Source organism: Neolamprologus brichardi, chromosome 1 (assembly GCF_056152115.1).
Source record: "Neolamprologus brichardi isolate AB-2024 chromosome 1, ASM5615211v1, whole genome shotgun sequence".
Lineage (NCBI taxonomy): Eukaryota > Metazoa > Chordata > Actinopteri > Cichliformes > Cichlidae > Neolamprologus > Neolamprologus brichardi.
In genome coordinates, this window is record NC_142104.1 from 43770325 (window position 1) to 43788596 (window position 18272).

Consider the following 18272-nt stretch of genomic DNA (forward strand, 5'->3'; position numbering starts at 1 on the left):
TAACTTAGTATTGGGTCAAATTTCCTTGCACTCTATGTCAGTGTCTTTAAACTGCCTTGTTATGTGTTAATGTTTTTATGTCTAATTCAATCAAATCTGAATGATTAAAAATGTTTTTGTGTGAGTCTCAGTCTTAATCTTAGTGGGTCAATGACCACGTCCTAAGGGACAAGCTAGTTAAAATACCTGTGACTCTCAGCATTTGGTTTTAGAACTGAAAATGTGTCTTGGATGAGGTGAAAGATCTTCTGATAATTTAAAGAAGTCCAGCTGCCTTCTTACAAGCTCTTAAGATTAAATTTCATGTAGATGCTTCTAGAAGGATTTTTAGATTCTGTGAGGGCAACAGTCATAAAACGGACACATACTCTATTAACACAGGCGTCTGTTCTAATACACTTTGAGTTAATCATTTAATGAAACTGAAGCAGTTGTCATTCAGAAAAATGAGAAATATTCAGTGTTCACCACTAAACTAATCTGACTCTGGATACAATCAAAGAAGGGCATTCCAGTTTGTTCAGAGGTAATGACAGCTTACATTTTTAAGATTAGTTTCCCTCGTTTCAAGGCAGTGGGACTCGAGTCATGACGTACTTTTTAGTCAGTGGTTACATCAAAAGTTCTGAAAGCAAGAACAGTACTAGTAACAGCTACAACTCTTTTTCCTGTCTATGTGCCACAGCTCTGAGTGAAAGCTGACATTTGACTGTGGTGCAGAATTCCCAGCAGCATAATTCCCGTCCTTACAGCCTGGAACTACAGCACACTGTCAGCTGCTGCACTCTTACCTCTGACCTTCAACTGGTTGGATGCGCAGGTCGGACAGGGCAACAGTGTAAACTCTTCAGCCTGGTGCATTGAGTAGTCTGTACTGGCCACCACCACCCGATCCCCGGGCCCCCAGCCTGCAGGGTGGTCAGCCAGCTCCAGGATGCTGCTGTTTGACATCATGTCGATGGAAACAGAGGCCTGTGGACGAACTACAGGGTGAGATGGAAAGAGTTAGAAAATGCAGCAACGCTGACACACCCATAATGTTATGCAATAAATATAGTCCTCACAACAAGTGTGTTAGCCAAGTTTGTCAATTATCACAGCAATCAGGAAAAAAAGAGGTAAAACTTGACCTCTGACCTCTAGCCTTGAGGTCGAGGTTACTGATTCCTTATGGAGTTACTTAAACTCGGAGTAAACTTGACCTTCAGAATCAGCATACTTTATAAATCCCTGAGGAAATGATGTGGGTTACAGTTGCTACAGTAACAGAAACTATTTAACAATACAATATGTTACAGATTTACACATTTAAGAAATAGCACAATATATACAAATCGCTCAATAATAAATATCAAGGATTGACAGAGGTGATTATAACATTGACAGGAATATTACTGAGTAGAAAAGCGTGTGTGCAAAAGGGTGTAACTGCTGCAGTGTTTACAGCGTGTTGGATGGAGGAGATGTGCAGGTAGAAGGCCACGCGCAGGAACGATCTCCTGTGTTGTTCAGCGGTAATCTCAGTCTCTCACTGAACAGTCGCTGAGATTAGGACTAAGCTGAGGTTTCGAGCAGATGCACCTGTGGTATCAGTTTCAAAGTCCTGTGCTGCTCCGTTCTCGAGTCATTCACAAACTTTGGCATCCACACGGCCTCTGCCCGCTCAGCAGGATGATGACAAATCGGCCTTTAACTCAAAACTGTATATGTGAAGGTGAAGCTGAGGCTCTTATGTAACTCCTTGAATTCTGAAAGGCCTCAGAAATACTTCTACCACTTTCCTTCCCTGTCCTCACACTTTGACAATGAACCGTTCTCACACTGGAGGTCCACAGCTGGGCTCCTGTCAGGAAAGGGATTCGTTCTGATAGGTGTCAACATTAAAGAGTTCACATTATATTGTCACCTGGCAATTAATTCACAATACATCTGAGGGGATGTCAACGAGTAACACAATGCCATGAGCAGCGTAACAAATTACTCTCTACACAGAGTCAGTATTTCCTGATGAACAAACTAACTAGAGACTGCAGCGTGTTGTGCGCTCTGCTGAGAAGCTGATTGGCTGCAGACTCCCATCTCTGCAGGACCTGTACACCTCCAGGACTCTGGGGCGTGCAGCTCGGATCTCAGCTGACCCTTCTCACCCTGGACTCAGTCTGTTTGACCTGCTCCCCTCAGGCAGGAGGCTCCGGTCGCACCAGAACCTCTCGCCATAAGAACAGTTTCTTCCCCTCTGCTGTTGGAACAATAACCATATGACTGTTCCCACCACTAACATGTATATATATATATCTGCTTAGCACTTTTAAATTAAATTTTATGTTTATTTAAGTGTTTGTTTTACAGTATGTTTCACACTAAGTACCGAAGCAATTTCCTAATGTTGTAAACCTGCTCAACATTTGGTGATAAAACCCTGATTCTGATTCTGACACTTATGGACCCTGTATAGACACGGATGATCTGATATCGTCGTGTTGGTGTTGTTCCCAGATCATCATGAAAATGTTGTTCCAGGTTCAACATTGCAAGTGACCAATCACATTGTTGTGACGTGATTCTTTTGCGCACCAACCCATTCGTGCATTTATGAAATTCCAATGTTGCAAGGACAATATCAACTCTGCTTAGTGTTTATTAAAGGGTTAGGGTTAGGGTCCGTTGATCGGCGGACAAAGGCGGTTTCTCGCAGCTTAAGTACAGTTTTTTGTTTTACGCCGTTTTTTCCCGAAGTCGCAAAAGTATGACATCACAACATTCTGATTGGTCACTTGCAATGTTGATCCTGGAACAACCTTTAGTATGATGATCTGGGAACAACACCAACACGAGGATATCAGATCGTGCGTATAGACACCTTATAAATGTCCCTGAAGGCTGATGATATGGTTTTACAGACAAGGTCAAACTGATGGTAGAAAGTGTAAATTCAGCAGTGATCTTTAAGTCAAATAACTTAAAATGTTGATGGAGGTGAGGCTGTGGTAAGAAGGACAGTGTTTTGATTTACACGCAGCTTTTCCGCTGCCCTCTTCACACACACCACACAGCTCTCCACCAGGACCCGGACGCTACCTAAACAGGGAAGGAGCGGTTGGTGTGATGGCTGACAGCTGTGCCAGTCGGCCTCCCCTGGCACTGCCCCCATGAACATACTGCTCCACCCCTTCCCTGCAGCTGAGCCACAAACCACACGCCACCACTGGCACACCAGGTATGATGGAAGAAGTGACGGAGGTCAAAAAAGCTTTTTGCAGCAGGCTGTAAACATTTTGAAACAGGAGTCTGTGAGGACTAAAACACTTTCTGAACCAACCTTAAGAGTCCATTAGAAGAACTGCAGATGGTAAATGGACTGGTTCTAATATTGTGATTTTTAGCTGAGAAACAACTGAGTCTTTAAAGTTATGAAAGCACTTATTAACCAGAATAAATCTTTTCCTGAGATCACATCCTCAGCTCAGAGAAAAAAGAATGACAGCTAGCCTACAACTGTAGTTTAATGTGGGAGCGTGTTTGCAGGGTAAATCACAGAGTGTACAGAGTGCTTGTAGCCACTGTCAACCTTGACAAAAGACAACACTCGAAAGCCCATCTCTATATAACGAAAATATAGGGACAAGTCCAGACAAAGGACTGTAAATCTCTGCACAGATGGAGCTCCATGCATTCCAATCATAGCAGCCCGCCCCCACAGAACATGTTCTCTGAAGCACAACAAGAGTGTATGTCTATATAGACCCACTGTATTCAGCTGCTCATTAACACAAAGCGATGAGCCAATCACACGACTGCAACTCAATGTGACATGTGGTCAGCAGCCCTGTTGAAGTTCAAACAGACCATCAGAATGGGGATGAAAGGTGATGATGACTTTAAATGTGGCGTGTTTGTTGGTGCCAGATGGGCTGAGTATTTCAGAATCTGTTGATCTGCTGGGACAGCGAGTTCTCTTGCTGATAAAGAATGGTCTAAAACAATAAAAATATGCAGTTAGCCACAGTCGTTTCAGTGAAATGAGACAGAGGTCTGAGCAGAGCGGCCAGAATGATTCGAGCTGTTAGCAACAACACTTTAGCTCAAATGACCACTTGTTACAACCAAGCTATGCACAAGGCCTCTAAACATAATAGGTTGATGTCCTCTTTACTGACCGCACTGGGTGCTACGCCTGCAAACAAAAAGGGGAAACTGGGGCTACAGCTTGCATGGGGAGCAAAACTGAACAACATAACATTGTGAGTTTAAATTTCTGTTGCCATATTCAGAAGGCATGCTCTGAACTCAGCATAATCCACATGAAAGCAGGCTTATTGCAAATTTATAGAGCTGATGGTGGTGTAATGGTATAGGGGATATTTTCTTGGCATACTTTGGACCCCTTAGTACCAAGTGACCATCATCAGTGCCAAAGCCTACCTGGGTATTGTTTCTCACCCTACCCTTACAACAACAGTACACCCATCTTCTGATTGCTGCTTCCAGAATGATGATGCGTCCTGTCACAAAACTTAAATCACCTGAAACTGGTTTCTTGAACATGACATAAACAATTTTGAACTGTATCTTTGTAGCTAGAAGTCTGTCACAAAAATATATAGTTTGCTCAAATGTATTTTGTTGAATCTACAAAAGATGCAAAGGCGATGTAGTCTGACAGGAATAAAGTATTTCTATACCAACAACGTGATTCCAAAGAGCTATTACTCCCAAAAGTGGCATCTCAGCCTGGTCTGCAGTGCATCCTTAAAATGAAGGAAAATGAAAAACAAAAGACAAAGCAGGCTTAAAACTACCTACAGATGATCAATACCTGGAATTCGTGTTCTTAAGAAATAAGAAAAGACCTGATGCAGGACCTGCGAGCTGTGTCTGGACCATCAGTTTATCAAAGCCTCGTAGGGAAACAGGACAAAATGCAGGGGTATGGTGCACTGTGAGAAAAAGTCTACGAGTGGAAAATATATACTCGTCAGGGCTGGACTGGGACAAAAAATCGGCCCGGGCATTTTGACTAGAGACCGGCCCACCAAAAATGTGACGTCATTCAGGGGTAAAACCGCAAAGGATTCTGGGAACTTGTGGCAAGCGGTACTAGCGCATGAAGGCTTTCAATTGAACTCAGTTACACAGCGATAAAAAGAAACACAAAAAATGGCAAGAAACTGTTGTATTATTAACTGCAATAGCCGGTGTTGTGCCAAAAAGTGATTGTCTGCCAAAAACTGATTTCCGGTATTTGCCAAAAACTGATTGCTCGTATTTAAATTGCTATAAGTAACTTGTTGGGCTATAATATGTGAAACATATGTCAAATGCATCCCTCATGGATGACATAAAGTCATATTGAGCTACAAACAACATTAGTGTAACAAGGTAGAAGCCGCAATCAGTCTTTGGCAGTGACTTTTATATAACCTTTATTTATGCCGTTAAAAAAAAGTCTAATTAACATTAAAAATGTCTTTTGTAAGAAGTAGTTGGACAGCAGAAATGGCTCAAATATTACAATAGTTCTGTAAAAATATTTAAAGTGGGGATAAAGGACCGGATTGGTTATAATGTAAGTACAATAACACAGAGTTGTAAAGATACTTGAAAAAACAGATAATTTTTAAATTCCATATATAGCCCCTTTGTAAACGCTGTTCACCGAAGTCTATTTACCAACATAGATATTACACATAAAATATACACGCAAACATTGGAAATCAGTTTTTGGCACAACACCTGTTGCATGACAGCCACGGGAAGCCGACGGGTAAAGAGATCGGTTGTTATCGGATTACGTCGTGGAAATTGTTTAAGCCATGTTTCCGAAGTAACAAAGAGCCGATGGATGGCCTATAAGATTGCTAAACAAGGGGGAGGGTGCATCCGACCTCCTCGCCTGTAATTGGTCCAGCCAAGAGTTGATCATGACCAATTGGCCAATCCAACACCTTTCATTATTTATACCCTTCCAAAAAAAAAAAAAAAAAATTGATCGGCCCATAAAAACAAAAAATCGCCAGCGGCCCACCGGGCAAATGCCCGGTATGCCCGATGGCCAGTCCAGCTATGATACTCGTGCTATGCTTAAAGGTATAAACACAATATACACAGTCAAATGATTTTACCTAGTTTTCCACAGAGGAAGCGGACCCTGTAGTTGTGACACAGGCCGTGAGTCTGGTCTTTGTTGAGACAGACAAAGCCATAGTCCTTGTCTTTCTTGTGGATCACATCTCCCGTCTGGTTGGATGGAATGCCGTCATGTGTTTCAGCCTGGACAGTGGAAACATGAGAGACACGTGGAGAAAAAGTGCTATTTTTACATTTTGCAACACACTGTTGGTTTTATTCCAGCTGTCAACTGTCCTCAAGAGGACCCTTGGGCAATATGCTTGCTCACAGCTCGAGAGAAAAAGACAGAGAAATGTCTGGTGACTTGGCAATAGGACATTTTCTTTTATTGGGTGGTTTCTAAAATTGTTTGTTTTCATAAACTACATCTGAAATTTGTCTACTGGCTGGCTTATGTTATTGGCAAACAGCAGGAATTTCATAAAGGCCTCCAGCGTACAGGGTTAGTCCTCAGTGTTCCCAATCTGTCTAGACACAAAGACTTACTTGGGCAGAGTCCTACACACATTTTTTGGAGCTCTAACCTCATCCATTTTCAAACAGCTGTCACAGAAAGAATAGCATGCACCTCACTTAATTATTTTCGTCTACTGATAAGGTGCTGGGGCCGAACAGCAACGCTGGGGAAAGTGGTGCAGCAGCATGGAGCAACACAGCGGAAAGGCCAGCGTAGCACAAAACTCTCCTTTCACATGCGGTTTCAGTTATTTGATGATAATCTATAAATTTATGTGGTAACCTTCTCTTGACCGTTTCAGTTGCTGTAAATCCCTGCTTCTGATGAAACTTTCCAACAGGGGCAATAATAAAACTGCGACCTCTTAAACTCAGCAAACCGTGCTGTGACCACTAAAGTGAAAGCCAAAGCGAGAGGAAAGTATAGACATTTAGCATCTGGCACTGAGCCTCTTCACATACCTTCAGGATGTGTCAGATAATCCAAAACAAATTTGACCCAAATTACATAACATACTGGAAGAACACCACTTGGCTGCTAAAACTAGAGATCCTGCTGTCTGAATTTTTAGAATGAGAAACAGACGTTGTCATTTTTCCCAGTGAACCTGTTCAGAGGCACGCGAGCTCTTAAATCTTCATCATTTAAAGCCCCTCATAAGAAAGAAAGCCAGAAAACCTAAAACTAATTTTTTTTTATGAACGTGTTCAGTTCAGCAAAGGAACAAAAGAGACATAAGGGAGCTGGTGGTATGGGTGTTGGAGTCAGCATGCCAGAACTGCAGGCCTGGCACCACATGGAAAGCTAACAGCTGGAGGTGGCTGTGACACGTCCCAGCGGTACACTCATGTTACAGCCATGTTTGACTGATCTGTTCATCCAACTGCTCACAGGAGCAGCCTCAGCTGACCCCAGTGTAGTGACTCTTCACTGAGACACAACCTGACTTTAGCGTTGCTAGAAGTGCAAAGGTTTTTATCCTCCAGGGGGCAATTTACTAGCATGGTTTTATTTTAGTCACAAAATCAGGCTTCATCTATTATTTGTCATGTCCCCGTGTCTGCCCGGCCTGCTCCACATGTGTTTTGTGTACATTCTCCTCTCTCCTCCCTGCCAGGGCGGAGCTCAGCAGGCTCCCGCCCTTGGCACACACCTGCATCAGGCTCTGATTACGGGTTGGACTCTTAAGGCCGGGATGCAGACAGCCTCACTGCTGGATGATTATGCTAGTCACGTTAGTGAACCTCTGCCTCGAATCCTTAAGCTTTGTAGAATTGCTGCGATCTCTGTGTAACTAGGGATGCAACGATACCAATTTTTTCAAACCGATACGATACCGATACTTGGATCTGAGTACTTGCCGATACCGAGTACAAAAACCGATACTTCTACCACACACACACACACACACACAAATACAATGAATTGGAAGACGGGTTTTATTTTATTCTCTGCCGATAAAAAATAAAATCGAAATAAAAATGATTACAAAACAATTTCAAGTGAAAAATAAGCACTTCTGTTAAATTATTGCAGAGTCGCCACATTGTAATTTATCAAAATATCACTGAACTATTGGCACTGTCTCGAGCTTTCAGAATAATAAATAAACACTTCTGTTTGGAATAAAATAAATACAAATTAGGTTTGAGAATAAAATAAACGTTTAAATTATTGCAGAGTGTCCATATTGTAAACAAACAAACAAAATAACGAAAGTATTCAGCATTGACGAACTCCTCATCTGCCCGTGGATCATCAGTCCACTGCGCTGTTAAACCGAGGACTGACATCGCGCACACACTGCTTGTCTTTACCTCTTCAGAAAGTTTTGGCACCATTATCTCCCTGATGTGTGGGCGGCTGGGAATTTCATATTGCAACTCTAGACGGAGCAATCCTATGTTTTCCACGACCGGCATTGGCTGGTCATCCAGAGCGATAAAATGAGTCGAGCCTCTGTTATTTTAACTGCCCGTGGATTTTCTCTTGACATTTTTCATCGCTTTTCCAAAACCTGAGTTAAAGTTGGCTGTTCCACACTGCTGACATTTTGTTTAGCCTAGCTACAGCAGCCTCCAGTTTCTCTTTTTTATCTGGAGCTGCCAGTCTCACTCGCCTAACCCTGTGCCTGTTTAGCGTGGGATGTCCCCCTAGTGGCCAATCTAAAAAACTACAACAGAAATGACAAGCCAACCTCTGATTAATGAAATAAGTTAGTATCGGTTCATGGTATCGGTTAACTTTTACGAGTATGAGTACACACACATTTTACAGTATCGGCCCCGATACCCGATACCAGTATCGGTATCGGTGCATCCCTATGTGTAACCTTATTTTCTCCTGTGCACAGTTTTCCCCGGACCTGTGACTAACCTGTTATTTCTACTGCTGTAAAGAAGAAGAGCCAGCGTGTTTGTGACTCCAATCCCGGACCTCCCTTTCGGACCTAGGACCCAGGTTCCCCTCACTGTATATATCTGCACCTGGTGGTTGTGTAAATAAATGTTGTTTTTCCCTGAACTCTTCCCTGAAACTTGCCATTATATTTCAAAGGTTACAGTTTGTGGCACATTGTGAGGAGGTTGATTTCCTTTTGCAGTGTTTTAAGTGTAACAGAGTTGTTTTTCTGTCTTACTTTGATCTATTATTAGAGAAAGATTTTATTTTAAATTTCCCTTGTGTTTTATCCATAGAGTCCAAAGGACAATAAAGACTTGTTTTTCAGTGGGAAACCTTACAAAGAAAACGCCCAGGCTTAGAGGGCTAATGATGTAGGCAGAGTCAGAGAGACTTTATTTATCCCCGAGAGGAAATTAAGATACCTAGACCGTACATACAATACACAAACATCACATTGGGGAGACAGGTCAGGCTAGGCCGACTGCACAAGCAGCGAGCCGGAACCAAACAAGGAATGTCCACGTGCTGCTTCATAACATGGAAAAGTCACATGTAAAGATCAGCAAGCAGCAGTATGGCTTCAGGCCACTGCTACTGCTAGACGTTTACTTTGAGAGTGCTGATGCAGAAGTGTAGAGAAGGTCAGAAGGAGTTAAAGCAGTTGCACGGTGTCTTGTGGATCGAGAGAAAGCACATGGTATTGAGAGAAACTTTTGTACTGCATAAAGGAGTCAGAAGTGGCACAAAAGTATGTGAGGGTGGTGCAGGACAGTGAGACACTTTTCAGGCGTGGGATCATATCAGGAATCAGCTGTGATCCACTTCCTGTTTGCAATACTGATGGAGAGGCTGACAGATGAGGTCAGGCTGGAGTCTCCGTAGGTTGCGATGTTTGCAGATGATACTGTGATGTGTGATGAGACTAGAGAGCAAGTGGAGAGGTTGAGATATGCTGTAGGGAGAAGAGGAATGAAAGACAGATACGTGCGTGTGAATGAGAGTGATGTGTAACAGTGGAAAAGCAAGGGGTAAGAGGTGGTGAAGGTAGATGAGTTTAAATACATGCCATCCAAAGCAATGGACTGTGCACAAGAGAGATGAAGAAGAGACTGCAGGCAGGGTGGAGTGGGTCGATTTGTGACAGAAGGATAGCAGCAAGAGTGAAAGATGGTGTCCTTGCTATGATGTCTGGTTTGGAGACAGTAGCACGGACAAAAAGACTGGAGGCTGAGCTGGTGGTGGCAGACCAGGATGGACAGGATTAAAAGCTCAAATTGAGCGGTTTGGAGACAAGACTGTGATGGTTTGGACTTGTGCAGTGGGATAGTGGATATAATGGGCAAAGGACATTTATGATGGAGCTGTCAGGCAGCAAGAAAAGAGGAGCACTTCCGAGAAGTTTAATCGATGTAGTGAAGGAGGAGATGAAGAGGGTTGGCATGACAGAGGAGGATGCCAGCGATTGGATAAGACAGAGGCAGATGCTGTGGTGTCCCCTAAAAGAAGAAGATCAAGATATGGTGCAAGATAATGTCAGGGTTACTGTAAATCATCTAAAGCTTAGTACAAGCTGACAATGAACCTGTTTATAAGCAGAATTACTCCTATTGAAGAACATCGACTGCTCAGTGACAGATCTAAGCTTGTGACCTTGTAAACGTGAAAGAGGAAGATGGTTACAAAGAGATGCATAAAATGCCTTTTCAGTCAGTGATGATCGAGTATTATTGGTGAATTATATCAACAGCAACCTGACTGTATAAAATGTATGAAGGTCGCACAGAGATTTCTACACGTTTTATTCAGAAAGTGCAGAATAGGACAGCACATGTCTTTGTTTCATTGTGTTTCCTGTGGCCAGCTCTCTGCTCCGATTTTAGAGCCACGAGCAATGCAATTAAAGACCATCCCTAATTCAAACTAAAAGGCTAAACAAATCACAAACTGTTACCAGACAACTAAATAAAAGCTGCTTTGTGATAGCTCAGCCTCCTCTTTGTTTTATGGTGATTTACCATGACACCACTCACAGTGTATGATTAACAGCACTGATTCCTCTCGTTCCTCAACAATTATGAAACTGTCACTCCTGTGACTCTTATTCCTGTTTTTCTTTTCACTTCTCAAGTTAATTTTCTTTCTTGTAGAACTATGATCTAAGTGTAACTTGGTAATGTGGAAGATATTCATTAAATCAAATCAGTGAAGTCTTTGCACATTAATGTTGTTTTTTAACAATACTCATGATCACAATGGGCAAACATATACACAGTGTTGGTCAAGTTACTTGAAAAAAGTAATCAGTAACTAATTACTGATTACTCCCCCCAAAAAGTAATCCCGTTACTTTACTGATTACTTGTTTTCAAAAGTAATTAATTACTTAGTTACTTTTTAAAAACACGATTTACAGCCTGAATAGGTGATAAAGCGATAGATCTTTCAGCCCAATTCTACTTTTTCTGCATAATCATCATACAAAATGTAATCAAATGGAAAAGTCTCTTTTTAAAACTTGTTTTATTAGTTTTAATCTTTTAACTTTATGCATCAAGCAAACATTTAATTATATGCAACATTCTCTGACTGGAAGAAATTAGTTTAACATTTAAACCTATTTTCTGCACATTCCAGCACATAAAATAAAATATTTTGTGTGTTTACACTCAGTCTTTCAAATAGATGCAAGTAAAACACAGCAGAAAATAAATAAAGTCAAAGACAAGCGGTCCTTTTGCTCTATTTTCACCTGTAAAGCAGGAGTGGGGTAGGCGGAGGTTTACCCTGGTGCAGGTGTGCAGCGGTCAGTGGAAGAATCCGCGAGTTTCTCTGTGAGTTTCCCATTACGTCGTAGCTACTCGGTGCTTGTTTGGAAGTTTAGGGGTTTTTTCGCTGTAAAAAGAAGTTTTCTTCCCACGCACAACGGACACTAATGTTTTTGTCACTTTTTATGGAATCAAACTCAAAGTAAGGTCAGTACTTCCACGCTTTAAACGCTGCACGCTCATACTCTCTCTGCACTCGATATATGATCCATTGTTGATCTGCACACAGCTGTTGTCACGAACGTCGCGCTCGCTTACGTCACTGTCATGAGACATTCTCGCAAAAAATCACGGTTTTAGTAACGCAGTAACGCAGCGTTCCTACGGGAAAGTAACGGTAATCTAATTACCGTTTTTGCAATAGTAATCCCTTACTTTACTCGTTACTTGAAAAAAGTAATCGGATTACAGTAACGCGCTACAAGTAACGCGTTACTGGCCATCTCTGCATATACATTAATATTAAAAAACCTAAGCACATTTAATTAAATTAAAGGAAGAACAGCAACTCAGAAACAAAGTGGTTGGACCCATAAAATCACACACTGAGGTGCACAGAGGTCACCAACGTTCTGCAGAGTCCCTACAGACATCCAAACGTAGATCCAATGAACGAAACTCTAAACGATTTAGTGTAACAAGACATTTTGGACAATTTTTATGCTCCCAAATTTGTGGGAACAGCTTTAGGGATGGCCTCTTCCTGTTCCAACATGACACCAGTGCACAAAGCAAGCTCCATAAGACATGGATGAGTGAGTTTGGTGAACGTGACTGGCCTGCACAAAGCTCTGACCTCGACCTGAGAGAACAGATTTGGATGGCCCAGAAAGTTGAATCTCTTCGTGTGGCCATGAAAACAACACCACATCCAGATGAACAGAATCTGATTTGAGGATTTGTTTACCTGGATGAGCATGAATCAAGACCTTTGGGATGAATTAGAGCTGTGACTGTGAGCCAGGCCAACATCAGTCTGACCTCGAGAATGATCAAAAATTCTCCAACACTCACAGACTTTGTGGAAAGCCTCGCAGAGGGGTTGAAGCTATTAAAGATTAATGTGCAGATATAATGGTTAACTCTATGGATTAAGAATAGGATGTTACTCAAGTATGCATGTGAAGGCAGACCAGTGATTTACAACACTAACCACATAATATGATTGGTGTGATTGGTGCACAGCTGGGGTTACATTTCTTGCTGAAGTGAAGTTTGCATTAATAAATAACATCTACACAATAAATGTAAGAAAAACAGCTGCGTGAGGGTTTAATACAAACATATGTTTGGGATCTTCTGCCTGACAGGTGTGTTCACCTGTCACAGAATAAAGAGTTATTACACAGCTTTATATCAACGGTAGGGATGATTTCCAGAAGGATTCTTTACGGCAGCACGGTTGAAGTGTGGTGTGGAGCAGGTTTGAATGGTTGTCAGAGCAGTTTGTTCGGTGACTAGAAGGAATCAAAGCTTCCAAAAAGTTCAGCTTTTGTGAGTGCCTTTCTAAATCACAGCCAACCCACTGAACGGACCACAGGTGGACTCCAATCAGTTTGCAGACGTCTGACAGATGATCAGATGGCTGCAACAGATCACCAGTGGAAGCTGGACGCAATACTTATGCACGCGTTGTATTTCAATTTTTTATTATGTCACATATTATATGTAGAATAAATATTAATTGAATCCACTTTGGAAGTTGTAACATGACAAAATGTGGAACGAGTGAATACTTTTTGGATGCACTGCAGTAAAGTTCAGCAAGTTAACATTAACACACACTACCAAGCATAGATGCAAGGATGGAATCATTAACACGTTAATAGTGAGAACTTTTAATTAGGGACAGTAGTAATATTTTAAATTAAACTTTTAGGAACCAACGTTGGTTCGTGAAATACACACTGAATTTATTTCTTAGTATTTTCTGTGAAAGATAAACTCATTTCATTTAGATTTCATTTAGAGCATATTGATGTTTATTTGCATTGTCTTATTCCTAATGAAAGTGTCACTTATTGTACGTTAGGTTGTGTTGTTCTCTAAGAATATCTTTACCTGAATGTCCAGCGGGCTGCTACATAGGCGGTCTGGATAGGCCTTATGCAGATCAGACAATTTCTCCCAGTCTCCAGATCCCCTTTCATCATCCCTGTCAAACCAGTTTGACCATTCTGCCTCTGAAGACACAAAGAAACACAAACACACACTTCTATATTGGTGGGAAGATGATGTGGTGATGACATCACCAATCAATTACAGCTCAGACAGAATACCCGGTGCCCAAATGTCATAACGACATACTGATTGATTGATAATACTTTGGGTTAAGGCTGCTGGCAACCAGCGCCATCTTACCCATCCAAACGTACATACATTACACAAACATCACATAGGGAAGACGGGTCGGAGAGGTAGAACAATGGAAATACACAATATGAGGAAAGACGGGGAGAAAAAAGAACTCAACTCAGATTGATATCAGATCATATGATTAAGAAAAGAAAAGCTAAAAGAAAAGTGTTGGTGCATGGTGGAGCTCGGGTGGAGCTCGGGTGTTAGAACAGGTCACCTACTAACCAGGAGGTTGGTGGTTTGATCCCTGGCTGCTCTGTTCTGCATACCAAATATCCTCGGGCACAACACTAACCGCATGTTGCTCTCCAGTGCATTCATTAGTGTGTGAATGTTAAAAATATTTTCTGTTTTAAGTCAACACAAAGCGGTGTGGGGATCCCAGGATTTCTCTGGCAACAGCTGAAGAATGACCATATTGTGCAGGTGCTGCAGTGCAGCGTGCTGACTAGTGTCCTTCCTAACTCCTCGTTGAACTCTATTACAACCTTTCACCATTTAATCTTCGCCTCAGCCTTCACTTACTTTCTCTTCTTCATGTCCAGAGTTATCCTACAGACTACTATCTGATGCTGACTAGCTACATTGTTGCCTGTCTCTTTGAGATTGCACCTTCTGTCCACCTGTATGCACCGTTATCCACTCTTATAGGTCATCCTATGTTCCTCCCTCTTCTTAAAGTATGTTTTCAACAAAGCCATTTCGATCCTTTTTGAAAAAATTGCTGCCATCTGTCCATCTGCATGTCTCTTTTGAACCCACCCATGAGAACCACAAGTCAGTGTACTTCAGCGCCGGTCTAAAAGCTCAGATAAATGAGGAGGGTTGCGTCAGGAAGGGCATCAGGCGTAAAATCTTGGACAAATTAAACAAAGTGATCATAAAGAACGAGATTTCCAAACTGAACACTCTTGAAATTATTAAGTGCTTTGGGCAAGTTTGTGTCAGAGGAAAGACCTTTGATTCCAGATCAGACACCCTGACGGTCTTGTGTGAATTGACGGGAACCTGGTCTGGTGTAAGTCTTCTTTCTGAGGTGCATCTTTGTGAGGAAGCAGAGCTCTGGCCCTTATTTTTTATAAGAAACTCCTCTGCCAGACTTTAATAAACGGCTGAAAGAGCTGTTGACACCTAAATGAAGGACTATGGAGGACCCTGAAGCTCTGCTGACTACTACTCAACTACCTACTAACTCTACCTATTTAGCACACCAATATATTCAGGGCTCTAGAGTGCGACCAATTTGGTCGCAAATGCGACCAAATTTTTCAGTGCTGCGACTAAAAATAAATATTTGGTCGCGCCTGTGCGACCAACTGTTCGGGTAACAAAAAAAAAAATTCTCTGCAACTCTCCGTGTGGTCAACAACAGACACACATTATGCCCCTATCATGGACTAAACCAATCAGAGATAGTAAGGGGCGGGACCTCTCTGATCGGCCGTGGTGCAGTTGAAAGTGCAGGTGGAAGAGAGAGGTGAGTAGCTTGAATAAAGCGATATCAATTCATTAACGGATTCCACACAAAGACGTAAACACAGAGCGGACCCGACGCATCAGAATCAGCTTTGTCTTTCTCGGCTTTCTCACCCGCCGAACACGGACACGCCGTCGGAGCTCAGCGATTCTGATTCGTCCGGTCCGCTCTGTGTTTACGGCTTTTTTGCGCTGATTCTGAGCTGCAGGTTTTGTCTCTCCAACCAAAATTCGCCGAGTCAGCAGCAAAAGAAGCGGCAAACTATGCTTCACATTTGATCAATGTCATCATGAATTCCCTCTGACTTTTGCGGTTTTGCTTCCACCACGATAAAAATCACACTTCCTGCACAGCTCTCTCTCTCTGTGTACTTCAAGAACAGTTTCCTGTCTCAAATCTCTGTTTTCTGCATTATTCATTCGCTTATTACCCACCAGTCTACCGTTGTTTACAGCGCTGTCTTTTTTCTTTTTTCACTTAAATGACCTCGGACAAGAAAGCCTAATTTCTGCTGTTCAATACTGAAGAAATTTAAGCTTCTTAAAATTATGCAAAATTGCAGAATATTGCAGAATATTTTAAGGTTATCTGCTATAAAAAGCCAGAGCAGGAAAATCTCCTTCATGTTTTTCTGTTTTATTCTCAGTTACTTTCACACAAAGGCATCTGCTGTGATGTTCACAATGCTGATGAAGTCTCATGTGTATCAGTGCTGATAAATGATCAGAATTATAATATTTCTGACTGTCTGAGGCTAAATTGAATCAAATCAGGACTTTGAGAACCGGAATCGAATGAATTATAGAAATCAGTGATGATACCCAGCCCTAGTGAGCAGCCTAGGCCTGAGAGAAGTGGATGTAGCTGTGGGTGATAAGAAAAGATGAAAAGAACTATTGATAATTTTTTGTTAAGTTACGGCCTGATCTGTCTGAAATTCATAGCCAGCTCTGACACAGTGCCATCAATCTTTGAATGCTGAAAAAGCACAGTGTATCCAGGAAACACATTATATGCTGCAATAAATGCACTGCCCAAGTGTCCCCTCTCCCCACTGCCTTTCAGCAGCAGACAGCAGCAAACAGGTCGTCAGAGGAGCCGAGATGACGATTAAGTTTAACATTTTCTACAATATTGACAAAGCACTTTAAGCACAAGTTTGTTAGTTAATAATTTAGAAATGAATATTATCTGTATGGACTCCCCCCCCCCAAAGAAAGTGCACATGTAAAACTGCAGTGATAAGCGATACGGTTGAAAAGTGTGCGCCTAACTTTTGTGCCGGTACGCCTAAATTTTTAAAGTTAGGCGTACCGGTGCGCCCATGTCAAAAAGTTAGTCTAGAGCCCTGATATTGCCGATGTATATCCTCTGTGTGGGTGGTGGTAGGTGTTGCGTAATAGAGTCGTGTTTGCATATTGGGAAGCGATTATTTCTACCCACGCAGATTTAATGTAGCTTTTTCCTGAGCAAGACCTCACACACCTCTGTTTCACCAACGCCTTTTCTCTGTCTGCACGATCTGACCGGAGAGACATTATGTAGCACAAACATTGTTTTCCCACTGAAAAGATGTAGCACTGACGAGGCATTAACATAGCTTATTGACACAGCAAATATAGTCTATCAGCAATACGTTGCTGCACTTTGATTGATTGAACACAGTTTACTGACTATATTCCTCTGTAACACCAATGTTGCAGCGACAGAGGTTGGAGTCGAGATACTGAGTCTATACTCCAAGCGGGGGGGGGGGGGGGGGGGGGGAGATGGGCTGTTTATTTGTATATTTGTCCCTACAAAATACTTCTGACAGCAGAAAATGTTACTGGCTGTTGGTGAGATGAGCAGCTAATTAGCGAAGCAACCAGACTGTAAGCTGATAGTAGCAAACACAGCCTGGCCTGGAAGATGGACAGCAATCAAGCAATGCTCAGAGTATCCTGGGGATGCCCAGCATTTGTCTGGGTGTGTTTATTGTATCTCACCACACTGCACAGATACCTACAAAGCATACCAGGTTCTACTTGGAATTTAATATTTCCTTGTAATAATATTGTTACATGTTGCACTAAACTGTAGCGTGAATCTTAAACACAGAAGTCCTTCAGATATGAAGTCGTTTTTTATTATAGCACAATGTTTCATTGCAACACTTGTGCAGGACATTTACTGGTCAGAAGCTGCCACAACTACCTCTGTGTGTCTGCAGTGCAACAATAGTCCCCGTGGCTCAGCCCCGTGACCTGAGCCACGGTCACGGGGCGAGACACTTCACCTGCCGCCTACTGGTGATGGCCAGAGGGGCCGATGGCGCGATATGGCAGCCTCGCCTCTGTCAGTCTGCCCCAGGGCAGCTGTAGCTACAACTGTAGCTGCCTCCACCAGTGTGTGAATGTGAGAGTGAATGAATAGTGGTATTGTAAAGCGCTTTGGGTGCCTTGAAAAGCGCTTTATAAATCCAATCCATTATTATTATTATTACCCAGCGTCGATAACATGAGCCAGTCTGCCTGAAACAAAAGCATGAAGATTGTGTTAGCTATGTTGCACCCCGGCAGCCTGTAACAATATAACAGTTTGATGGAAAATGTTTCTATGTTTTAAAAACATGGAGCATAGA

At 42.2% G+C, this 18272-nt stretch overlaps 1 protein-coding gene across 3 annotated transcripts in view; it reads right to left on the minus strand.

Moving 5' to 3' along the window:
- The window catches only part of cemip (cell migration inducing hyaluronidase 1), a 189160-nt gene that overhangs the window by 72502 nt on the left and 98386 nt on the right, over positions 1 to 18272 (minus strand). For all 3 annotated transcript variants that reach the window (XM_087842950.1, XM_087842956.1, XM_087842959.1), the window contains exons 9-11: positions 13876 to 13997; positions 6123 to 6270; positions 792 to 983 (exon numbers count right to left, since the gene is read on the minus strand). In XM_087842950.1, the coding sequence (XP_087699076.1) occupies positions 792 to 983; positions 6123 to 6270; positions 13876 to 13997 (462 nt within the window). The remainder of the gene's footprint in view (positions 1 to 791; positions 984 to 6122; positions 6271 to 13875; positions 13998 to 18272) is intronic.